Source organism: Etheostoma spectabile, chromosome 22 (assembly GCF_008692095.1).
Source record: "Etheostoma spectabile isolate EspeVRDwgs_2016 chromosome 22, UIUC_Espe_1.0, whole genome shotgun sequence".
Taxonomy (NCBI): Eukaryota; Metazoa; Chordata; class Actinopteri; order Perciformes; family Percidae; genus Etheostoma; species Etheostoma spectabile.
Window position 1 is genome coordinate 18,477,947 of NC_045754.1, and position 25,194 is coordinate 18,503,140.

General features: G+C 39.4%; 3 protein-coding genes across 12 annotated transcripts in view; 1 reads left to right on the forward strand and 2 right to left on the reverse strand.

Annotated features, from left to right (window-relative positions):
* nsmaf (neutral sphingomyelinase (N-SMase) activation associated factor) overlaps positions 1-7,140 on the reverse strand; it is a 23,632-nt gene extending 16,492 nt beyond the window's left edge. For both annotated transcript variants that reach the window (XM_032503668.1, XM_032503667.1), the window contains exon 1: positions 7,003-7,140. In XM_032503668.1, coding sequence (XP_032359559.1) covers positions 7,003-7,040 — 38 coding nt within the window. In that variant the 5' untranslated portion in view covers positions 7,041-7,140. The remainder of the gene's footprint in view (positions 1-7,002) is intronic.
* Positions 7,141-8,124: 984 nt separating this feature from the next.
* Positions 8,125-15,858, forward strand: tmem241 (transmembrane protein 241). Of its 5 annotated transcripts, none has more exons than XR_004327460.1 (15): positions 8,125-8,354; positions 10,099-10,145; positions 10,594-10,671; positions 10,795-10,876; positions 11,015-11,092; positions 11,311-11,336; positions 11,733-11,784; positions 11,906-11,954; positions 12,132-12,177; positions 12,859-12,894; positions 14,509-14,543; positions 14,748-14,817; positions 15,271-15,395; positions 15,485-15,549; positions 15,637-15,821. XR_004327460.1 is itself a non-coding variant. In XM_032503706.1 (15 exons), the coding sequence occupies exons 1-15, from the start codon at positions 8,283-8,285 to the stop codon at positions 15,698-15,700; spliced, it is 894 nt and encodes a 297-aa protein (XP_032359597.1). In that variant the 5' UTR covers positions 8,125-8,282; the 3' UTR covers positions 15,701-15,821. The 5 variants fall into 5 exon arrangements, 4 of the variants coding, with proteins under 4 accessions (XP_032359597.1, XP_032359594.1, XP_032359595.1 ...); XM_032503706.1 differs by having other exon boundaries at positions 15,302-15,395; XM_032503703.1 differs by lacking the exon at positions 15,485-15,549 and having other exon boundaries at positions 15,302-15,395; positions 15,649-15,858.
* Positions 15,859-16,974: 1,116 nt separating this feature from the next.
* rbbp8 (retinoblastoma binding protein 8) lies at positions 16,975-24,342 on the reverse strand. 5 transcript variants are annotated; one of them, XM_032503672.1, is made up of 19 exons: positions 24,270-24,342; positions 23,577-23,747; positions 23,408-23,450; positions 23,179-23,274; positions 23,007-23,098; positions 21,971-22,043; positions 21,474-21,655; positions 21,259-21,354; positions 20,699-20,772; positions 20,482-20,549; positions 19,950-20,238; positions 19,575-19,746; positions 19,351-19,439; positions 18,345-18,462; positions 18,057-18,206; positions 17,912-17,966; positions 17,688-17,775; positions 17,476-17,617; positions 16,975-17,298 (listed from the first exon to the last, which is right to left on the reverse strand). In XM_032503672.1, the coding sequence occupies exons 2-19, from the start codon at positions 23,674-23,676 to the stop codon at positions 17,201-17,203; spliced, it is 2,025 nt and encodes a 674-aa protein (XP_032359563.1). In that variant the 5' UTR covers positions 23,677-23,747; positions 24,270-24,342; the 3' UTR covers positions 16,975-17,200. The 5 variants fall into 5 exon arrangements, with proteins under 5 accessions (XP_032359563.1, XP_032359565.1, XP_032359566.1 ...); XM_032503674.1 differs by having other exon boundaries at positions 23,577-23,686; positions 24,171-24,295; XM_032503675.1 differs by having other exon boundaries at positions 20,699-20,769; positions 23,577-23,744; positions 24,171-24,288.
* Between the last annotated feature and the right edge of the window lie 852 nt (positions 24,343-25,194).

Consider the following 25,194-nt stretch of genomic DNA (forward strand, 5'->3'; position numbering starts at 1 on the left):
CTGCCGGAGCTCCGCAGGAATGTGACTATTTAAACTTTTTTTTAGCACGATTTATTGAAGTTTCTTTTACAGCTTTGGTTCATTACGTTGTCTACACGACATTTATGCTCAACCTGTTTTGGTAATTTTATTAAACCATGGCAAACCGGGGTAAATCCGACACTTCGAAAGTAGGCCGTAGCAAACCACGCCTGTTGCCTGAGCCCGAGGCTGCTCCAGTACTCGATGCTAACGAGCATCTGCTAAAGTGTATGGAGGAGATGCTGGAGGGTGTGCGCTCAGATCTTGTGAGTAAATTTGACGAAATTGTGTCCGGGGCTGTGAGAAGGGAGATTACGACTGCTCTTGCTCCGCTGGAAGCTAAAGTTACTTCACACGAACGAGCTATTGCAGACCTTGAGCGCTCGGCTACTGACCACGATGACAAGCTAACAACCCTTGGAGCAACTGTTGCTTCGCTAAAGGATATGGTGGAATCCATATCGAAGAAATGTGAGGACTTGGAAGGACGGTCGAGACTGAATAATGTACGGGTGGTCGGTGTGCCTGAAGGATCTGAGGGAAGCCGCTCAACGGATTTTGTGGCTACTTTACTTCAGGATTTACTCGGTTTATCCTACAAACCCGCGCTGGACAGGGCTCACCGGACCCTCCGTACTAAACCTAAGGACGGGGAACCCCCACGTCCCTTCGTCGCCAGAGTGAATATGTTTCAACAACGTAACGAAATCCTGCGTAAGGCTAGTGAAGCATCTCCTCTGATTTATAATGGGAGGAGGATTTCTGTTTTCCCGGATTTCACTGCTGCTGTGGCCAAAAAACGGACTGCCTTTACTAAAGTTAAGAAGGAGCTGCACTGCTGTCCAGGTGTCAAATTTGGTCTTTTCTACCCGGCAATATTGCGGATTACTCTTCCAAGTGGCCAAGTCCAGAGGTTTGAAGATCCGTCGCTCGCCATGGACTTTGTTGAGAAAAAGCTGAAAAATGCGGTGATCCCTGACTGTGTTTGAACGTTTTCCCTATGGCAGACATTTCCAATGACAAATTTTTGCGCTTATACACGGGGATTGCTATGACTTTGTTGACACTTTTGTTACGGCTAATTTTTTGGCCCCAAGGACCATTAACGTAACTTGCACTAATGCTGCAGATTTGATAATTGAGGTTGGCTTTCTTGCACTTTAAGTATTGTCTTTGCACACTGGTTTGCACCCCCCTTTTTTTTTTTTTTTTTTTTTGTGTTATAATTTAAGGGGAAGGAAGAGAAGAAAGTATTTTATTTATCCTTTACCAATTTGTTTATTGTGATTATTATTACTAGCATCAAGTTTTTTTTTTGTGTGTGTGTTGAAACACAATATTGTGCACCTAGATTTCGTTCTTGTTGCATTCTATTTGGAGGGTTTTTTTTTTCTCTACGAACTCTCCAAGGACCTTTTGTAGGTCGGACCATGGGCATTTTGTGGGGGGAGTGGGCTTCGCGCATCCCGATTGGGGGGATGCTTCTGCGAGATGTTCGGTTTGTTTGTTTACTAGGTTCTCATTTTGTGTTGTGTACCTCCAACTCTTCCTTATCTTTTCTTCTGCTTAACCCTTTGTTTTATCAATCAAGCGCCCTGATTCTTCCGGTTACTTATATGTCTTACTCTTTGCTATGGCTCCATTACTAGGACAGGACCTCCAATTTGCCAGTTTCAACTGCAAGGGGCTGAATAACCCTGTCAAACGTAGTAAAGTACTACATTACCTTAACCAGTTGGGAGCAAGAGTCATCTTTCTACAGGAGACTCATCTTAGGAAACAAGATCATCAGAAACTGAAGAAGAACTGGGTTGGCCAAATCTATCATTCATCTTTTTCTGGTAAGGCCAGGGGTGCAGCTATTCTTTTACATAAATCTGTCCCTTTTACTTGTGATCAGATTATTTCTGATCACAATGGTAGATATGTTATCGTCGCAGGTTCAATTAGGGATATACGCGTTACATTAGCTAATGTCTATGCTCCCAACTGGGATGATGAAGCTTTCTATAGACGCTTTTTCTCTGAACTTCCGGATATGTCAACTCATTATTTAATATTAGGCGGAGATTTCAATTGTTGGCTCAACTCGACACTTGACCGTTCTTCATCCAAGCCGGCCGTGCTCTCTCGATCGGCCAAAACAATTCATTCATTTATGCAGGAGTTTGCCGTATCTGATGCGTGGAGTTTTCTTAATCCTTTGAAAAGGGAGTACTCCTTCTTCTCGCCTGTACATCGTACATTCACTCGCATTGACCTTTTTCTTATTGATAATAGGCTGTTACCATCCTTGTCCTTGTGTAGATATGATGCCATCGTTTTATCTGACCATGCCCCACTTTTGATGGATGTTAAATTAGGCATGTTATCATCTCAACGCCCATTATGGCAATTAAACACACGTCTTCTCTCAAACACTAGCTTTATTGACTACATTTCGAAACAGATAGATTTTTTCCTGACAACGAATAGAGCACCGGGTATCTCTCCCTCTCTTCTTTGGGAATCATTGAAGGCTTTTATTAGGGGAGAGATAATTTCTTTTATTCATTTCGAGAATAAATTAAGAAATGAGAAGTTGAATACCCTAAGACGACAAATTGCGCAACTTGATAATATGTACGCGGCCTGTGCTTCCCCAAATGTGTATAAAGAGCGTCTGTCACTGCAATCCGAATTTGATATACTCATGACCCACCGCACTACAGAACTTATGTTGCGGTCCAGGGCACAGTTTTTCGAATTCGGTGATAAGGCCAGCAAATTGTTGGCACACCAAATCCGCCAGGTGTCTGCATCGCGTCAGATTATTAAGATTCAAACTGACACAGGTGTGACAACAGATCCCTGTCAGATTAACCTTGCTTTTGAAAAATTTTATAGGTTATTGTATTCATCTGAATCCACATCCACGGATGCTGACTTGGATAATTTTTTTGCCAAATTGGAAGTGCCTACTGTTGATCAGGAAACAGCGGTTAACCTGGGTAGACCTATTACTTTGTCAGAACTTAATGCGGCTATGCGATCTCTTCAGGGAGGAAAATGCCCAGGCCCTGATGGGTACCCCTCTGAGTTCTATAAAGCGTTTTGGGATAAACTTGCACCACTCTTATTAGAAATGTATAATGATGCTTTTGCTATTGGGGTCCTGCCGAGACTCTAATCAGGCCACCATCTCCTTCTTTTGAAAAAAGCCAAAGACCTCTTGTTGTCATCCTATCGTACGATAAGCCTTTTAATGCCGACTTTAAACTGTTATCAAAAGTTTTAGCTATGGTCTCGAGTGTGTTCTGCCTACAGTAGTTCACTCAGACCAGACCGGGTTTGTTCAAAATAGACATTCTTTTTCTAATATTAGGAGGCTTTTTAATGTTATTTACAAGACTCATCCCATAACAATCCCGAAGCCTTGATCTCTCTCGATGCTGAAAAGGCTTTTGACCGAGTTGAGTGTCTTACCTCTTTATATTATCAAAAAGTTTGTTTTGGTGTAGCTTTTTGACTGGATTAAGTTACTCTATTCTAATCCACAGGTCTCGGTTAGGACTAATAACACTCGGTCGGAGTTTCCTCCTCCATCGCTCTACAAGACAGGGATGCCATTGAGTCCCTTTTATTTGCCCTGGCTATTGAGCCGCTTGCCTCCATGCTTCGTTCGAGTCCAACTATTGTGGGCATACGACGTATAGTTTGGAAGTCAAGGTCTCTCTTTACGCTGATGACTTACTTTTATACGTTTCAGATCTGCACAACTCTATTCCTGCTGCTTTGCACCTGCTTTCAGACTTGGCGGTTATCTGGGTATAAAACTGAATCTGGGTAAAGTGAATTGTTCCTATTAACTCAGCGGCTAGGGCTCTTCCGCTGCATGGCTTTCCTTTCAGAGTAGCCAATGACAGTTTTCACATATCTTGGAGTTCGAGTTACGCATAGGTATGAGGACTTATTTAATGCTAACTTTTCTCCCTTGCTGTTGAAAGTTAAAGAAGACTTTGAGCGCTGGTCCTTGCTTAGGTTGTCTCTGGTAGCTCGAATTAACTGTGTCAAAATGAATGTTCTCCCCCGTTTTTTGTATCTTTTTCAATGTGTCCCGATTTTTTTAACCAATTCCTTTTTTGGTCGGGTAGATTCTCTTGTTTCAGATTTTCTCTGGGAGGGGAGGGTCCCTAGATTGTCTAGACAATATTTACAGAGACCTAAGCCGCTTGGGGGGATGGCCTTACCGAACTTCAGGTACTACTATTGGGCTTCCAATATTGGGGTTTTGACAGCCTGGCTTCGGTGTGGCCCATCCTCTCCTGAGTGGCTTGTAATGGAGACGAGTTCAGCAAAACCTGTGTCTCTCACAGCTTTATTGTATTCACCAATTAAATCTTCGACTGTTGCTTACACAAAGAATAGCGTAGTTAAACCTGCTCTTAAGATTTGGACTCAATTTCGGCGTTATTTTACAACTCCTCTCTCCATATGCTCCTATGCAAACAATCATGTTTTTTCTCCCTCTCTCACAGACAAAACTTTTGTGATTTGGTCAAACCTTGGCATTCGGACCTTTAGGGATTATTTATTGATGTATCTTTGCTACCTTTCAACAACTCTCTGCCAAATTACTCTTCCATCTCGAGATTTTTTCAGATTTTTACAGGTGCGTAGCTTGTTCATAGTAATTTCCCACTTTTCCTAGACTGCTGAGGACTCTGACCTTGATTCCTTGCTTTTGCCCATTCCTAGGCTGAAAGGATCTATTTCGATTCTTTATACCCGCATAGCTTCGATCCGCGCTGAGTCTTAGGTTCAATCAAGGCCCTCTGGGAGGAGGATATAGGAGAGGCTATCCTGACGAGCTTTGGTCACGTATCTTAATACGGGTGCATAAGTCTTCTATATGTGCTAGACACTGTCTTATTCAATGCAAGCTTGTGCACCGCGTTTATTATACAAGGCTCGTCTGTCTAAATTTTATAGCACGGTTTCCCCAGTCTGTGATAGGTGCCAACAGTCTCCTGCAAACCTTATACACATGTTTGGCTGTGCCCCAGCTGAAGAGTTTTGGACAGAGGTATTGCGTTATATCACACGTGGTTGGCAGAAAAATGATCCGAACCCCCAGAGTGTCTTGTTTGGGGTGTTTTCGGGGCCACTCCTTTGTCCTCTTCCCAAGAAAATTCCTTGTCCTTTATGACCATTATTGCAAGGAGGATAATTCTTCTTAAATGGAAATCACCACAACCTCCTTCTTTAGGATATTGTTTATTTTCTTAAACTTGAAAAAATAGGATGTCACTACGGGGTTCCTCTGACAATTTGCAGAAATCTGGCAGCCATTACTACGATTGGTGTGGTCAAGTAATTTCCATTCTGTCCCAGTCTAGTCCTTCGTATATGTATTGTTGCTCATCCGTGTCCTTTTCTCGGATCTTCCTTTTTATGGTTCCATATTGCTTTCCTGGGCACAAACTGCACTTTTTTTTTTTTTTTTTTTTTTTGGTGTAGACAGAATGCATCTTAATTTTATTTATTTCAAAACTTTTTTTTGTGTATGGTGTGTCCCTTTTTCTTAGGACTTTCCTTATTACATGGGAGGGATTGGAGGTCGTTTTGTTGTGTGTTTTGTTTTATAGTCAAGGGAATTGCATGGTTTGTTTTATTAGTATCTCATTGTAAATGTATGGCTATGCAATTCTTGTTAAAAACCAAATAAACAAAGTTTGGAAAAAAAAAAATACAGGGGGCATTATAAACATCACTATCTTAAATTCCCGTAGAGGCAGACAGTTTTTTTTTGAAAGGCCAGTTATTTCACGGATCCAGGACACTATGCATCCTGATAAAGTTCCCTTGGCCTTTGGAATTAAAATAATAATAATAACCACATATCATCACATACCCTTCACCATACCTAGAGATTGGCATGGGGAATTTTCCATAAGATCATCTCTCAATGCAAATCAAACCTGCTATTAAGCTAACTGAAATAAAACCATGCAAATCTCTATGTATGGTGAAGGCTATGTGATGATATGGGGTTATTATTATTATTATTTTAATTCCAAGGGAACTTTATCAGGATGCATAGAATCCTAGATTCATGAAATAACTGGCCTTTAAAAAAAAATGTGCCTGCCTCTATGGGACTTTAACATAGAGGAAGAACATTTATTTACACTACATTATTCATTCACAAAGAAAATTGGTGTCCTCAAAAGATTGGATTTTCCTTTTTTTTTTAAATTAAGACATTAAGATCAATTTCCAAATGTTTTTTTTATTCCTCTTTTTAGTAAACTTTAGCATGGGTGTGTAATCTAATGCAAGCCACTGTATAGGTAACTCACCAAAGACTGATTCAATAGGACATTACTTTTTCCATATGTTCATAATGGCCACTATATGATCCATATTGCACTTTTGGTTGATATAAAGCTATGTGGTTATACATCAGCAACAACTCTACGCCAAACCCCAAAACTAGAGTGCTAAAATGTTATCAAGTATAAAGTTTGGAACTGCTCCATAGACAATGCACCCTGGGGAATGTTCGGGAAGTTCTCAGATGTTCGGCTTTGAGAGAGAGAGAGTAGCTCGTGCACACAAATTGCTTGAACTTTTCCTAGGCCATGGAAATGCCATATTTAAATTCTCAATTTATCTGGCGTTCCCCTAGGAATATAGAATGTAAATATCTATTAGGTATTACATGGAGAAGAAATTGGACCTTTCTTAACGGTTGTCATCACTAAACGCCTGCTCCTCACCGAGACCACTCAATGTCCGTGCCTTCAGTAACACGAGTGCATCCCCACAGCTGACAGAGAAGCTCTCATTAGCGGAGTGGCCCAGGCTGACGTTATAATGATGTCCATCTAGTCGAGAAAAAAACACCCCGCTGCCACTGCGGAGCTCGGACTAAACCCACAGAATGGCCTTCCCTATCTGAAATAATGTTATGTTAACAACAGGAGAAGCAGCACAAACCTTTCTTTGGTTAGTTCTTGCGTCTTTAAAAAGGCCATGACTGCACACCATCCTCTCTAGAACTGAACACCCAGCTGCCGCCAGCCACAGTCTCCGTCTGTAAACACGGAAACTTGCTGCCTGGACCCCACGTGACTGACCCTGAGACAAATGATCCCTTAACGCAAGGAAAGGAGTGAGGTCTCACTCTGACTCTTTTTCGGGATACCAAAACTACGTAGGCTAACAGAATTTAGCCCAGGCTGAGGTACCCTTATTTTATCAATACGTTTGTTTTGTTTTTTAAATGACATGATCATTTTGCATTATGAAAAAGTCAAAATGCTTTTGATTGCTGCCTATGGTGTATCACGAAATGCATCATGACTGGTTGCAAGTAGCAGCTGATTAAATTACCATGGCTAAATCTAAAAAAGCCAGATTTCTTCTATAGGACACACACACACACACACACACACATATATAATATATATATATATATATATATATATATATATATATACTACCTTTAAACAAGGGTTTGTCTCTGAGGGCTGCAACTAATGACTATTACCATTGAGGATTTATTTGATGAATGTTGTTTCTCTTTAATTGCTTGTTTTTGAGCTGCATTTTGTGTGTAAAAATTAAAATTTGTATTTATTTACACAAATAAAGTTGATTATTATAATTCTTGTTATATTAAAATTGATATATTTTTTTAATAATAAATCCTCACATTTGAGAACATGTGAAAATGTTGTTATATATAGTATGTATTTTGCATATTTGCGTTAAAATGACTCAAAGACTGAATTGATGATCAAACTAGCTGGAGACAAATTCTCTGTCAATCTACTTTTAGATTAATTTTAGATTAACTGTGAATACAGATCCTGGGTAGCTACATCATGCACACACTGTATAAAATACAGGGTACATGTAAAACCACCAAAATATTTGATATTAGTAGACTTGCTCTGTTATTCTTTCGTATGCATTCCATACTTTTCAATTGTTGATGACCGACACATCACAAACATTGGCATGTTCGTTTTCATAGCAGAATCAATGTCCTGCTGGGAGAAAATGAGAAAAGCTGCGTGAAGCACATCTGACCCAGTTAATACTCTTCCCACACATACACGATCTTTGTCTCACGTCTTGACGTGTCATAAGGGACAGTGAGGGAAGTTTTCGATCTTGAAATGTCTTTAGTTTGAAACAAGCGACGTGTAATACATTTAGTAATATGTTATGGTAGGAGTCATGTCCCTGCTGCAGTGTGTCGGCGGGTCAACATGCAGTGGAAAAGACACATCACTGGTCTCGTTTTTAGTATTGTTTTCGTTGTATCATATTTCACGAATAAGGTAAGTGTGAGAGGATGTGTTTGTTTTTTTTTGCGTTAACTTCAAGTAAAAACTAGCTACATTTCTCGGCCGAGTTAAAAAAAAAGAGGCTACTAACATTGTATGACTTTTATCCAGCGTTTGAATTTATAACCGGCACACTAGTTTATTTTTTTATTTTAAAGTCTTGTACATTCACCCGTGTAGGCTACACAACGTGACGTATTCCTGTGAAAATGACAATATAACACTTATCATCAGCAACACCCATCAAGTGAACAAGATTAAGACCCTTCTCGAATTGCTGTGACGTATTATGGACGTGACCGGCCAAAGCAACTGTTATCTACTACTACTACTACTACTACTACTACTAGGCTACTACTACTACTACTACTACTACTACTACTACTACTACTACTTAGCAACTTCTAAATTATTTTTGATAGAAAACTGTATCAGCCATGAACGTGGCCTAGCAACTATATTCTAACTACTACTAGTACTACTACTACTACTACTACTACCTAACAACTTCTAAATAATTTTTGATAGTAAACCAATCAGGCATGAACGTGGCCTTTGAACAAAGCAACTATTATATAACTATACTACTACTACTACTACTACTACTACTACTACTACTACTAGTCTACTACCACTACTTCCTAGCAACTTCTAAATTTGATAGTAATCCTATCAGGCATGAACATGGCCTTTGAACAAAGTAACTATTATCTAACTACTACTAGGCCTAATACTACTACTACTACTACTACTACTACCACCACTACCACTACTTCCTAGCAACTTCTAAATAATTTTTGATAGTAATCCTATCAGGCATGAACATGGCCTTTGAACAAAGCAACTATTATATAACTACTACTACTACTACTACTACCACTACTTCCTAGCAACTTCTAAATTATTTTTGATAGTAAACCTGTCAGGCATGAACCTTTGAACAAAGTAACTATTATCTAAATACTACTAGGCCTAATACTACTACTACTACTACTAATACTACTACCTAACATATTCTAAATTACTTTTGACAGAAAACCGTTGCAGGCATAAATGTGGCCTGGCAACTATTATCTAACTACTACTACTACTACTACTACTACCTAGCAACTTCTAAATTATTTTTGATAGTAAACCTATCAGGCATGAACGTGTCCTCAGCCCAAAGCAACTATTAACTAACTACTACTACTACTACTACTACTACTAACTAACAACTTCTCAATTATTTTTGATAGAAAAGCGTTGCAGGAAATTAAAAAGTTGTAAAAAGGAAGTTAAATGTTGGCTGTACAATATGGCGAACGATAATATATTCAAAGTTGTGTTATAACAGACCTTTGCAGATGCTCATGGAGATGAATAGGCAAAATGTTTTTTTTTTTAATTGTTTTTATTTTAATATGTTGTATATGTTATTGTACATACATACAGAGGATTAAAGTGGTTGTATCATTCATTCTACCACTGAGGAATACATAAATAGTGTGCAGTATTTGTCACAGCAAGAATGAAAAGAAAAGTATTAAGTATAAGGAGACAGTTTGCGTGTTTTTAATGTTAGCATGAATATACAACACATATTATTCTCCACAACTATATGTAGCGGCAGGAAAACTGAACAATGTAGCGTATGTATGGTGGAGCATCTCGTAGCGTCAGAATGATAAGTGTGTTACCACACTGCTTTGTTTATGATAAGCACATGACATGAATTCTGTTGTTTTTTTGTTTTCAGTTTGTCCTGTCAGTGTTAAAATTCACCTATCCAACCTTATTTCAAGGGTGAGTAGCTAAAGGTAAATACTTTAAGTGGAACCTTTTTGTGTAATATCCTTTCATTGTCATTACAAATAGTGTGTGTTAAGTTAACCAAATAATGTACAATGGTCCTACAATTTAAAGTTTTTTTTTTAAAGAGAAATGCATGTGCAGTTTATAAATCTAAATGTTATGGCTGGGTGTCGCCAATAATTTCCCGAGATCAATTTTGGGATTTTATCAAACATGAGATCACTCAAACAAATATCCATTTTAATTGGAGAATCGATTATTTTAACCCCGCTCTACTAAATGCGTAATTAAAAATGTTTGAAGAAGTTAAATCTGCATCTTGATTTAGATGACCTCTTGTGTGAATCTTGCGAATGAGTGATTAAAAAAAAATCAACTTCACACCCGAAAAAACCTGTGGTGTTTGTTCACTAACATGAAAATAAATGCACATTTTCAGATGGCAAACATTTATCGGGGCCGTCCTGCTTCTACTCTCTGGGAAGTTCGGCTGGGTGGAAATGAGCCGCATCACCAGGTACTTTTTTTTTTTTTTTTTTTACAAAATACTATTGTAGGATTTATACTCGAGTATTTTCAGCGGCTGCCGATAAGCACATGTATTATTAAGAACTTGACATGTGGCCTTGTTGTGTTACAGGTCAGCGGCTTTTTCCTGGCTTCCAGGCTCCCTCCTGTTTGTGGGAAACATATATGCAGGTTCCAGGGCTTTATCACGCATAGTACGTCACATTAACCTACCACCCTTAGATGTAGTGTCCTAACATTAACATTCATAAATAAGCTAGTAGATTGTTGCCTGGATCGGCATATATTATAGGTGGGATATATCTGAAATCCTTTTCTTTGTCTCTGTCTAGGACATTCCTATTTTCTTCACTCTTCAGAATTCCTCCTACGTCGTTAGTTACATAATCTTGAAGGTTGTCCATAGAGAGGTAAGTGCCGGCACTGTCTGCTCTGTGTGAATATATATACAACGATGTGCTGTACACTTGCCTTTTGACCCCCTTTTCTTATTGGTGGGAAGCAAATGGATGAACCTGAAGCACAACAACGCAGAGCCATCATTGCTTGATGACCCTGGCCACTCACGTTATATTGTACAAGCTTTAAGATACACATCTCACTCTGTAAAATGTGGTTTTATCGACAGAAGACACGATGGCTGAAATTAATCAGGTTTGTGCTTTTCCCCAGTATGTTATATCAAGATGGAATGCATTTTTGCCATTTTTTCACAATTACACAAAAGGTAGCAGAAGATGGGACAACACAAGGAAATACTCTATGCTTTAGTTTGTAATTTCATGTGAAATAATATAAAATACAATTCCAATGAAATGTAATTCTGTCAGTTCCTACAATTTATGCAATTGAAAACGGTAATAATATGTGTATGATTGGGGGGGAGGGGAGGCATACATTAATTGTTTAATTATGGTAGTGATAATAATAAAGGTATTACACCTGTAAAGCTCTTTTCTGGTTCTGGAGCAGCAACAGGAATAAATAAAAGCAACATTAGAAATATTCCCTTTTACATGACTGCATCTTTAAATGTGCTTTTTCTTGTAGCGTATGCTTAATGCTGCTCTCAGCCATCAACCTCCCCCTCCATGATCCTCAGGTAATAATTCATTATATAATCAAATGGTGGATTTCTGATTGCAACACTATCATTTTTACTTGGGAGAAGGAATACAAGTGTTTTGGGCTCTTTAAAGTTTGCTTCTTCTTGTTTCTTGCAGTTTGACTACAGTGGTTACCTTTGGGCTGTTGGTCATCTGCTCTGTGTTGGTACGTGTAAGAATATACTGTACAAAGGTGCTACACTGTTAACTGTAAAAGCTCAGGAGTTACATTAAAAGAAGAACAGCAGCCCGTAGGTTGAGCCTTGAGGGACTCCACAGACAATTGAGAGAATCGTATTAATCAGAAGAGGCTGAGGTGTAAGAATATTTTGTCATCTTTCAGGTGCCTACAGAGCGTTTCAAGTTCACTACAAATCAAGTAATTTGAGGTAAGTAGAAGCACAACAATGCATAATAGTAGAAAACATATTAACATTTTGCTTGAATGTTTGTATTTGTGCCTCTGTTCCTTATCGAACACAAAGTGACACTTGTCACCTTAAATTTGTTAAAGGTCCCATATTGCAAAATGTGAGATTTCCATTTCTTTTTTAATTATAAAGCAGGTCAAGGTGCTATCTCAATGCTGTGAAAATATCGAAAGGCTCAATCCACAGAGAAATGCACAGAGCCTGTATTACTTTCATACGATTGTGATGTGACAACTATATATAGATAGAAAGTTCTAATGCTGTGCCGTTACAGTCATTCCCCGGCTGCAATGAGGTTGCAGACTCTAAAAGTGCAGATGCAGATGAGCCAGAAAAACTGACTTATTTGGCTTTTTTGGAGGGGGGCTTAAAGAGAAAGGCGCTTAAGTAGAGCATTTTAGACAGTGTTCCAGGTAAAGTCAGACCGACAGTATGAGCAAAGTGTTTTTTGAACATTAAAGCATGTAAACATGTCAAAGTTGAAATCCAAAGTGCAAGTATGAGCCTGAAAATGAGCAGGATATGGGACCTTTAAATTACTGCTGATGGAACCACATTAAGAAAAACTGTACTTTATCCAAACTTCACACTTAAAAACAGCTCACTCAAGTCACTACTTTTGGGATGTTTTCATTGTAGTGACCTTGAACAACAGTGCATCAACTACCTGTTCAGGTAAGAATAAATAATCTTAAATAACTGGATCGGATACACAAGTCAAGGATGGAAGGTTTTATAGGGTCTTAAATGAGCTAAAGTCAAATCAATGTTTTCTTATTCCATAGCTTATGACAAGCAAACAATTTGAAGAAACAGATTAAAGTTCATGTTCATTTCCTTCCCTGGACCTCTAGTAGGAACATGTTGAGTCAAAGTTAGCATGAAAATTTGGAAACAAAGGCTGGAGGAAGAGCCAATCATGTTAAAGGGTAATTTCCGTTTTTTTTTTTTTTTTTTAATTTTCCAGCCTGGACCCCATTTCCCTATGTTTTTGTGTGTAAGTGACTGATAGGAACAACATCTTTGAAAATGGTCCAGTATGAAGCGGAACGCTGTAACCGGCAACCACAGATCCTATGGGGCAAATCTTCAGCGTCCGTTTGGTCTACTAAAAGTGCTGGTGTTGCTGCAAATTGTCTGACAACAGTATGGAAAGGTTTGCTACAGAGATAGGCCTTTTTAAAACCTCTTTAAGACCTACGCTAGCACTAGAAGCCACTAGCTCTAAACCCACCAAAAAAATACTTTTAGCATGTATAGAGCCAACCTTTTTTCACATGTAAATTGGTAAATGGTGTTTATTTCAACCAGAACTAGAGTTGTTATGGATTGGAAAAAGGGAAAGACGACCCAAAACGGCTTTCCATGGTTTTATTTTGTTGCTGTCGACTTGGAATGAAGGATATTTTACGATGCTAAAATGACTTTTTATTTACGTGGAGTCTGGTGGCTTTAGCAAACGCAATTTGGCAGATGTTTTTGTTTAAAAAAAGATCTTACTCTTTAATAGAAAGGTCAACCTCAAACTTCCATTATAGCTTGTTTTGCCGCCAACAATGGCAGCCGTCTTGCTTATACTGGATCAATGTCAACGATTTTTATTCCCATCAGCCTCGTAGACACAAAAACATAGGAAAATAGGGTCCATGTTGAAAAAACAAACCGTAGTTACCTTTTAAGTTAAAAGTGGACCTAAAGTAGGGTGACCAGACGTCCCCGGTTTCCGGGGACAGTCCCCGATTTTGGCTACCTGTCCCCGGCTGGATCTGTCCCCGGAAATGTCCCCGGTTTTCACTGTGACTGAAAGACCCGAAATTGGAATGAAAGAAAGAAAAAACTGACAAAACGTAGCCGATAATCGCACACCCAACACACGCAGGCTCCAGGCAGCCCCTAATAAGAACAGCTCTAGGTCTAGTGTCCCCGTTTTTAAGTTTTACAAAAATAAAAACATTACTTGTTTTGGAGGTAAATACGCTTCGGAGCTGAAAATGTCCCCGGATTTTGTCTGAGAAATCTGGTCACCTTAACCTAAAGCGCCTTTACAAGTTAATATGCCAAAATTTCCAAATACATATATACACATTAGCTTACAAAATTTGAAGTAAACTTAAATACGTATAACCTCTTAGTAAAATAATTGTATAAGAAGTTATTTGCTTGTGCATCCAGAAAGGTTGCAGTGATGTATCCGGACTTGTGTTTTTGTTGCATTAAGCTCTATCATAAGAGTGCAGCTTTGGGCATTCTCAGTGACTAATTTCAGCTTTCCCTGCCCTTACATAACAGTGTACTGCTGCTGGCCATGGCCGCTCACCCAACAGGTAGGAATGACTGAGCAGAAGTGGCATATTTCTAATGCTGGTGAACCCTAAGATGAAAGTGGCACAACCCAATGTAGATTTTGTTCCTAGAATTGTGCTATTGGTGTATTACATTACACAAGGCACGGTCATCCCATGACAAAGGTTTAAATAATACAGTATCTACATTAGTACCTTCATAAACAGACCTTTGTCCTTCTACAGGTGACCTCATGGGCGCCATGGAGTTCCCTTCCCTTCAGTCCTACACATTTCACTGTGGTTGCTGTGCCAGGTGAGACCTTTCAGTCCATGGACACTATGTAAATTTTTCTTTAACGTCTCAAAAAATGGAATAGATCTACGTTAAGTTAGGTAGTTGTTAGCATATTTTATATTGACACTGTATAATACGCCATGCCATGTTGAAATAGAACATGCTTTAGGTGCCATTTGACACAGAGCCCAGACTGTCGGTGTAAGCCTGTGGGATCAGAACAGTCCTCTTCCCAACATGAAAAGTCAACTATTTATAACATGTAGAGGCCTACAGATCCATGTTATAAGTACGTACAGATCTGTGTTACAAAGTCCTGGTAACGTTTTAGTATCAAGTATACAGAGTACTTTAGACAGGTTTCATTTGTCAGGAAATTCTAAAAGCATGGAAGCTGTGACACTTCTTTTCAAATATTAGTTATTAAGAGAGGGAACAAATGTATTTTTGTATTTAATTGGATGTTTTCAGCATGATACCTAACCTCAGTCTCCTTTCACAGTGCACTGCTGGGTTTTTTGTTGCTTCTGGCCACAGTCAAACTAAAAAGTGGATTGTCCCTCGAGCACTTTGGGGTCTGGATTTTTTTGTCTAAGGTGATTATACATTTCAATAATTATTGAAATTGGTTTGACCCAACTGCCTAACAAAAAGTACAGATTATTTTGCAATTATTTCCTTCCAGATTACTACCATGTCCCTCTCTCCATTTATTTTCTACATGGACATTAACACTCCATCTCTTATTTGGTAAGCTCATCCCATGCCCATTTTAGGTATTGAAATGTATTGATGGGTTATCAGACTAAATGATTTATATGATTCATTTGGTTACAGTGTGGTCATTAGTCATGTTGGAGAAGCCCTGCTGGTGTATTCTCACAGAGACTCTCAGGTATGATGAGGAAATTGCAGCTCTCTGGATTAACCCACAACCAGCAGTCCAAAAAGAAGTATTTTCCAAAAAGATTGATAGATTTTTTTTGCACTTTATTTTTGTAATTTCTCATCTATGCGCTGGCAATGTGTTGACCAAATAAAATGATATTTTTGTACATATAGTGCTTGCTGTGTGGTCTTGGTAATTTAACAAACGACACTTGTGAACCTCTTAAATCACGTTAATTGAAGAGCATTTGACGAGGTAAAGCAAAGTAGATTTCTTGTTGATGAAATAACTTGGGTCACTTGCATCACTCCATAGACAGTCATTTTTATTTACCCAAACATAGCCCAAGCACTCACCAACTAGAAAAGTATTTTAGTGCTCATATTATGTTTCCCCCTTTTCTTTGTGTTATATCTTTTTTGTGCATGTTATAAGTTTACAAACTGAAAAAGTCCACCCCAAAGGGACTTACCATCTCCAACAGAACTACTCCAAACCGCTCTATAATCCAGTCTTTACTTCCGTGACGAACGTGCGTCACTTTGTAACATGCTACAATGTTCGCCTAGCTGCTAGCGTGGCACACCCTCATACTCTGGTTCTGACTGGCTAGCAGTCCTTACCTAGCAACTGCGCATGTGCGACTCCCAACTGAGATGGAATAGAAGTGCAATGCAGCAATGTGCAGTACAAAAAAAATGTGGTGATCTCTGAAAATTAAACCATGTAAACCTATTCTGATATAACAAAACATAAAATTATGAACCGGAAAATGAGCATAATATGGGTACTTTAACTAAACACAAACCAGTCAAACAGTATATACATACAGTCGGCACATTGGCATCATACACTTCAAACTGAATAAAAGATGACAGAAGGTCAGCATTCCTAACCCCCAATTTCCACTGGTTGCAGACCGACGCCAGAGTCATTAGGTTTCCATTAAAGTCAATGGGTGTATTTTCAGTGACTGCGGAACGGCTGCGTTCCGACTCCGTCCCAGCTCCGGAGCAGATACACAGAGCTTCTACTTTTGTCGGACGCCAGAGAGATCCGCAGTAATTCAGCACATAGTGCGGGACAGAAAGTCAAGCACAGAAACAAAATAAAACATCCGGTTCATTTTCAAAATAAAATAGACTGTGCTCATGGTGGATCATATTTCCCTGTACTACACCTTGAAAACACAGCACAGAGATCTTTCCCCTCTACTCCTCTGGATAGAAACAAACTGTTGTTGGTTTTGTGGTTTTATTCTACGTGAATTTGCGAGATCTCGTGGGTCCTCGTAACTTCAGCTGACAGTCATGGTCGCAGCCGTTGCACAACAAATCCAGCCCTGGTGGGTACTGACGGACGGCGGAGCACGGAGCCGATCCACAGCAGTTTTGCAACCGGTGGAAATTGGGGGTAATAAGGTCACAGTATAAGACAGAGCGCTATTGCGTGCCAGGCCAGCTCTTTTTATACTGTAATTCTTTTCTGCAAATGGACCAATTCAAGTTTTGTTTAGCTCTCCTGCTGGTTTTGCTTTGGGGAGAATAAAGCATTGAACGGTTGTCTTCTCCGAGTACGTGCCTGGGGATTTTTCTCTTCCTTGATGTAACCTGCAAGGGAAGGATGTCTCAGTATCTGTATGGTTTTTTTAATGCTTTTTACATCATTAAGGGATGCTGTAACAATAAAGATATTGTAAGAATTCTTGCAGGGAAATGTGTTCAAATGATCTACCAGCAACTGTTAAATGGAGTGTGTAACTACAAAGCAAACAATCATTGAATTACCTCTTTCAATACATGTTTGAGTTGATGGGAATCCAACTTCCCAGAAGTTTTCAGGAGTACAGGGAGGAATATACAAAAACCGGTGCCTCGAGCAGGCAGACAGCTTTTTCTGCTTTTCCTCCTCTGGTAGATAGGCGTAATACTGTTGGAAGTACACATCCTTAACATGGGATCTGTGGTAAAACTTGTCGGTGTAGGATCAAAATACTTACAACGTCACATTCTTTGCAGGTAGTGCCCTTCAGCTTTCTTCTCTCGTCTTTCTTGCGAACCACAGTCACGTGTGCAAATGTTGGACGTCTAATCCAAAGACATTGTGGGAAATTGAATGTCTGTGAGACTGGAAATCTTTGTATTTATCTGTCTGCGCATTAAATCCCCCCCCCAAAAAAATCAACCATAACCTAGTGACTGTATAACCAATAGTGTTTCTTACTGTGCTTTGTGCCTCTTCATTTGGCTCATGGTGTTTTCATGAGGGTCTTGTTGAGCTGGAAGATTAAAAAAAATACTTAATATACTAACATCAACAGTCACAAATGACATGATGACACACAGTTTCTCTACATCTTAAAACCTACCATTACCCTCTTCTTCTTCTTCTTCTTCTTCATCCTCATCACCACAAGGCTGGCTCTGGCCCAAGTGTGAATGGTTGTAAGACCTGTACTCCCCATTAGCTGTTGTGTCAAACATCATATCTAAACTGTCAGTTGTCTTCTCACCTAGACCTAGAAAAGCAGACAGATTATTTCAGGTTATTAGATTTTTATTATGCAATTGCTGCAGATAAGACCCATCGGCAACCTCAGTGTCAATCAAAACATTTAAGTAAGCATTTGTTTCTTAAACTTGTGGTTTATATTCACCAGACACACTCTCCCTTCTGTCCCGGACATTTTCTCCCCGACGCTGGAGAACGCTGTGACTGACCCAAGTGCAGTCGGTATCGACCAATTCTCCAAGACATTCCTCTTCGTCCTTATTCTAAAATATGAACAGAGGTACATTACCCTGGTGAGACACCATCTATCATATTTAACCAGATAAACACGTCCATAGATTTCCCAACAAGGAATCATAACTTTGCATAAACATACACGCTGTCTTTCTTAAGCCAAGTGGCGTATTATCTGTACGCATTTTCAGCCATCCGCGTATATGTCTACACTGTATACAGCGGACTTGCCGTGTTATTGCGAGAAGAAAGCTACAGTTGAGTTTAGGAAACGTTACAGGCGGTTGGGTTTAGGTAAACAAGAACCGGTTGGGATTTAGGAAAAGAAGAGCTGGTTGGCTTTAGTTAAAAAAAAGAAACCAACGGTTTACTTTAGGAAACGTGACACGTGGGACACGATCCCTGGTCTCCTGGGTGAAAGTCCTGTGTTCCACCACCCCGACCAACCTCCCTATGTGGATTTTTGCCCTTTCTTACTACTCGCTACAGCGTAAATTCACAGGATATAGCATGGTAATGTAAGTCAATGGAGGCCAAAAGTCGTTGGCCTAAACACGCTTAAAACCAAGTCTTATAATAATGGCATACGAATTGACAAGAATACATACGCCATTTCATGAGATCAGTCTGGATTTCGTTTTACGTTTTTCCTGAATTTGTGTTTCATGTTCATAAGTAGACGAAAAACATCACGACGTTTCAATCACAGAAAATCGTAGCAATCTGAAACGGTTGTCACAGGTAGACGCTCTCTTTAATTGGTATGCTAAATCATACGACAACTTTAAAAAATGATCAAGTTGAATGAACACTTCTGCCATAAAGCAATAAAAGGGCTTCAAAATGTATAATGCCGTTCAGTTCAGCACAATATAGCTTGACTGCTACAATAAGACACAGGGACACAGGGACCGTACCTCGTCTCCTCTCCACTCACTCTCATCCAGGGACACGGTGAGTGCGGGGTCGATGCTCCACGTGGGCTCCACTGTGTGCGTCCTTTCAGCTGGGATAGTCAGTTCAACTTATTTTACAGAAATACTTGAAATTGTGCAACATTCAGCCCACAATCAGAAAAGTAGATGTGCATTGCAAAAGCCCACACAAACACACTCTGCCAGCAACAGGACAGAAAACTCACCATTTTTCCCTTTATGTTGTTCATGCAAGGCATTCGGATCCTGCCGCGGGTTTCCTTTCTTCTCAACACCGGCCTTGTTTGCTTCCCCTTTAACATTTGGCTTCTTAAAAGCAGGGCTTACACAGGACACATTTGGCCTTTGGTTGGAAGTCCCATTTTGTCCTGACCAAACCTGTTAAATGTTAAAAGAACCAGACAACATTTTAAAACCATATGGAGGAATTATTTTATCCAACTTATATTGTATTCACTTACAGCTATAACAAGAGTCTTAAAAAATGGCGAGTCAAACTATAGTAATTCAGAAGCCAGGTAGATTTGGTCTAAAAATACTACTGAAAATCATCATTCATTCACATTGGACACATCTCTAACCTTGCGGTCCAACAGCTCCTTGTTGCAGCTTGGATTGCTTAAAGGTGTGGACGTTCGGTTGATCAGTTCATGTTGTAAGTGTTTGCCTTCCTTCTGTTTGTCCACCCCTTCCTGGATTCCTTGTCTGTCCTCCTCCTGCACCGACTCACTTTCCTCCTTCTTCCGTTTTGCTCTTTTAATGGAGCTGTCCTCTGCAAACCTTCTGACACCTGGGAGAATTGATGGGGACCTTTCTGTGGTGGAGTCTGGGCTGTGCAGCAGCGTGGATGAAGGGGAGGAGCGGTAAGGTCTTAAGGCAGGGAAAAACAAGGTTCTGTTATGGAAATGGTTTTTGTTCTTCTGCATTATTGCATGATTTAGGAACAAAGGTCAGTCAATAAATAATGGGTTGCTTTCATGGGGGTTGAGGGGTGCGTTGCTGTCCGCCACAGCGTTTAGTTGTGTTTTTGACAAGCCAAAGTCTTAGTTCACAACACATGATACTGTCACGACAGTCAGCAAAAGAATATGTCCCAACTGGTGCGATCCTTACTTCAATTGAACACCAAACTTCCAAGAGGATCTGGAGCTGCTTTGCTGGCCTGCAATTGTCTCTGTTTTCTGAGAGAAGAGAACGAGTAAAGAAATTACAGACACAATCCAAAGAGCTGAATTAGTTTGAATGCCTCTGCTAAGATATAATTCTCAGTTCACTTGAGGAATTTTCTGCAAAGTTTTTTCTTCGTTCATACAGACTTTACACTACCTACCATGCAAGGCTTGTCAGTAAGTTCAAGGCCACAGGTTTCTGCGATCGCTTCTTCCAGATTTAGTTTCACATCATCTGAGACGAGACAACAACAACTTTTACACATCTCACAATAGCAATTTTTCCACAAAAATCTTCTTAAAACTTAAAATGTCAGAAATGTTGTATTTGTTTTATGTACAGACAATATTTATATTTTGACTGCAAAAAGTATGTCTACCGTCCCTGCCAATCTATGATTTTTTATATTACATGGATTACTATGTAAGAGGCAGTTTAAAATGTACTTTCGAGTTTTCAGTAATCAGTCCTCTGAGGTGAAGGGGGGTGAATTTACGGCCACGCCTCTTTCTGTGCAGCCCCACCGTGTGAATTAGGCTGATATGATGGGTGTGTTCGTTTAGATAAATATTGCCCAGTGCTCATCTACAACTTCAAGTTATAGACAGCTTCTAATGGAGGGAAATAAATAAGGTTTCGCTGAGAAAACAGAAGTAGTCTTCCTGCGTTTTATGTTTCTTAATTCTAAAATATTGATGAGAACAGTGGATGAAGTAATACTTGAGATTTGCAATGTGTCCAATTCACATGTGTTGGGCACAAGCACTTGTGCGCGGTCAGAATTCTTTGTAGCATCAACAGGCTCCTTATCCAGAACTTTAAAAAAAGAGAACAAACAAAAAAACATGTTATAAGACTTTGTGTCTTCATACAGGTGCTTCAGAAAACCAAAATAGCCATTAAGAAGTCTAAAAGTTACTTTAGAGGCGACTAACCTCTGAAGAGTGAGTTGTTAGACTGGGGTAGAGGTATCTCTGCGTAGCGAACGCGCTTCATTTTGTCGATATTCTTTTGTTTCTTCAGTCTGTTTGCCACAGGCAGCGAGCTCGGCAGGATCGGTGAGTCTGGGATGATGCCTTCTTCTTGTTCCGGGGAGAAAGCCTGCTGGGACTCTGAGCTGATAAAAACAACAACTGCCGTGTTTAACTGGGAACTGAAACTTTACTGTAAATGTTTATTCCTGCACAGAAAACCAGTTAAAAACTCACTAAACTGGAACTATTAACCTGACTTGCAATCAAAGCAGAAGTGAAACCACTATAAATACTGCGGTCTCACAGCTAAAACATTCAGTACACCGTAGTTATCTTGGGCAGCTTTTACAGAAAAACAGCTGGCAAAATATAGAAACTCACGTGTATTTGAACATTTTTTTACTGAGTCAAAGAGAATATGTTAAAAAAACATGACTGTAACACACTAAAGAGCTTACCGAGACATCTTTAATTTCAGCAGTTCAGCGTGTAGTTTTCTATTTTCATCGTCGAGGCTTTTTCTTTCTTTCTCTGGGAAAAAAACGACACACAAAATGTGTTTCACACACACTGCATCACAATCAAAAACCTGTACATGATGTACATCAACGTGCCAGTAGCCATATCTCGTTGTACACTGGTATTGCCAATATATTCCCCTTATACACACTTAAAAATACATGCCGTAGATTCTCATGAAGGCTTGGTTACATGCAAACATGACTTTGTTCATGAGTCCACAGCCATGCTACCAGATCGGTGGGGCTGTTTAGGCACTAGCATGCAAAGATAACATTTGCTAATTAGCACTTAAAACAAAGTACAGCTGAGGCTGAAGGGAATGCCAATAATTTTACAGGTATGTGGTCTTAAACAAAAGTGGGCATTTTGACTTGATGGCACTAGAGGAAAAGTTAAGGGATCATTATTATGACTCATTATAAGTGAAACTTTTAACTTGCTGGTAGCACTACAAGAAAAGTCAGAGGATCATCAAAGTCATTAGGATTCATCCTCTCTGCAACCTGAATGTCTACTTAATCATTTCAGAGCAATCTATTCAATAGCTGTTGAAATATTTCAGTCTGGACCAAAATGGTAGACCAACTGACAGTGTCAAAACTTGACATGCTACATGTTGAAAATAAAAGGCCAATAAAAGGGCCTAATTAACAATTTACCTAAAGGGGCATTCCGCAGGCAATCAATCACTTTCTCACCCATTTCAATTTGAGCAAATGTTTTGTTTCCTACTTATACAAGAGTGTTAAAACGTGGTTTGATTAACCAGAATGACCAACCATTCAGGAGACAGGAGCCCTCCAAGTACACCCATGTTGCAGGCTCATTTTACCTAAAGACACTTCTTTACATCTCCTAAAGTTTTCTTGTTTTGCCCACTATTGGTTAACCAACAGCAGACTTCTGGGTATATGGCGGGTAGGTCAGTCTAACACGTGAATCCTTAATAACCAGAATAATGAGTAAACTCACTCAGTTTGGCGATGAGGCACACATTCTGGTCATGGTTATTTTTTAGGCTCTCCTCTAAGATGGCACATCGATCACACTCTCCTGCTTGGAGTCTGGAAACAGTGCAAAAGAAGTTGCTGGTCTTTGTTCCCTATCGGTTTTGACTAAGTTAACCTATTGTGGGGGAGGTTACCTTTCCTCCAAGAGACTGATGGCATCCTGCAGGGTTTGGTTTTGCTCCTTTAGCTGCTTGGTGCGACTGTAAAACACCTCCAGTCTCTGAGCATCTCTGTGGAAAACAAATGCCATGACAGGTGAATGGTGTTGACAAGACAACATTCAGAAATGAAAGCCAGGAACAAACATATGTATGTTATCATCATCATCGTTATTTTTAAAAGTTAGTGACACAGTATACTCACAAACAACGATCCTTTTTCAACTTGCTCACTTTTGCTTCCAGTTCTAAAAACAGCAACAAAAGTAGCTAATGTTAAGTGTGAAACACAATACAAAAAAAAGATTTCATTTTAGTATCTGACTTCAGAAATTCGCTTTATATCTACATACAATATATCATGGGCCACTAACCTTGAAGTGCATTCTGGTGGCACTCTCTGAGCTGCCTCCATAAATCTTCAAAAAGGTCAGCTGGGTTGGGTGTTCTGCTGCTCGGTCCTGGGCTGCTCATCCTCCGTTCACTGCTAAAACACAGCCAGCTTTACTACCCTACCACCTGCTAACGCTAGCTAACGTTACCTGGGAAGAAAAGTATTTATGACATATTTCTGTAATTATAGCCAATATCCTTCATATCCCTTTTCCTTCCTTTTGTTCTCGGTATCCCCAGTTTTTCCTCCTCTTATAACGTTATTATAAACAGTTATATGGACGACTGTGTAAAGTAGTAACTTTAAGCTAACATTAGCTTTAAATGCATGTCTAACGTCAGTCGGAGGCTCGCTACTGAGATACTGTGTAACTGAAATACGACACACTAACGTTACGCACGTTTCTTTTGTTTGATGTTTTGACATTTCTCCAACGTTACTATTAAAGTAGCGAGCTCAACATAAACGGCATTATTAATCACTTTGTTTGACCGTAAACACGACATTACACCCCCTAACGGTCGTTAGGGGGTTACATTTACCCCTGCCACCTTTCAAAATAAACAATACTTACGCTAATGAGTCCAACAAACACGTAACGTTAGAGGTTTTAATGGGGATTATTATATTAGGCGAACATGTGCAGTTCTCCCAATGTAGCTTGCTAGCTAGCTAACTAGCTAACTCCAAAACAAAATCCAAACTCGCGCGCCGAATTGCATGCTGGGAAGTCGTCTTGCTCTTCTGCTAATCAGGAATCTTCATGTCTTCGACGTCTTCTCCCGTAGGTTATTAATACCATAGACTGTATATTATATTATTAATATACGGTCTATGGTTAGTACCATGGATGCGTTAAGAGAACAGAACATCCATGGTTCACACCTACCACCATTTACAAATATTAAAAATGGATTCTAAACAAATTGTGCATAATAAATCTACATTTATTATGTAGAGTCGGTTCTGTCATCGCCGTTCACCGCACAGTAGAGAGCATGGCTGTCAATCAAGCTTCGAGTAATAATAGCCTACTCCAATTTGCATTTAGAATATTTGACATTAACGTTACCACACCTGAGGGATTATTATACCTGCACAGTTAAAACCACTAATGCTCTGGTGTAACCATAGACCGTTAATATATTATCATATCATAATCATTATCATATTAACGGTCTATGGGTGTAACTGAACTCTGGTTTACCCAGGTGAAAGACACTAGATGATGAAATGAACACTAATTAAGGATAATCCTTTCCTTCCTTTTTGGATTGACATTAAGGTTACAGTGTTTCCCAAACCCCAAATGCAATAAACTCTACCGTAGACCTATGTATCTCTAATGTTAGTTTCCCTCACCCTAGCCCTCATCACTTTTGCTCTAGACCTACACTTGTTTGTTCAATTCAAAATACAGTAAGTTATTACACAAAAATAATGCATTAGCTGCCAATCTACAGCTGCAGGTTGACAGCTAATGCATTATTTTTGTTGTCTATGTTTTTACAGGTCAATCACATATCACCTGTCTGGTTGACAGACACAGTTTGAAAAAAAGTTTGAAAATACATTTTCCACGATGCCCAATCTTTTGT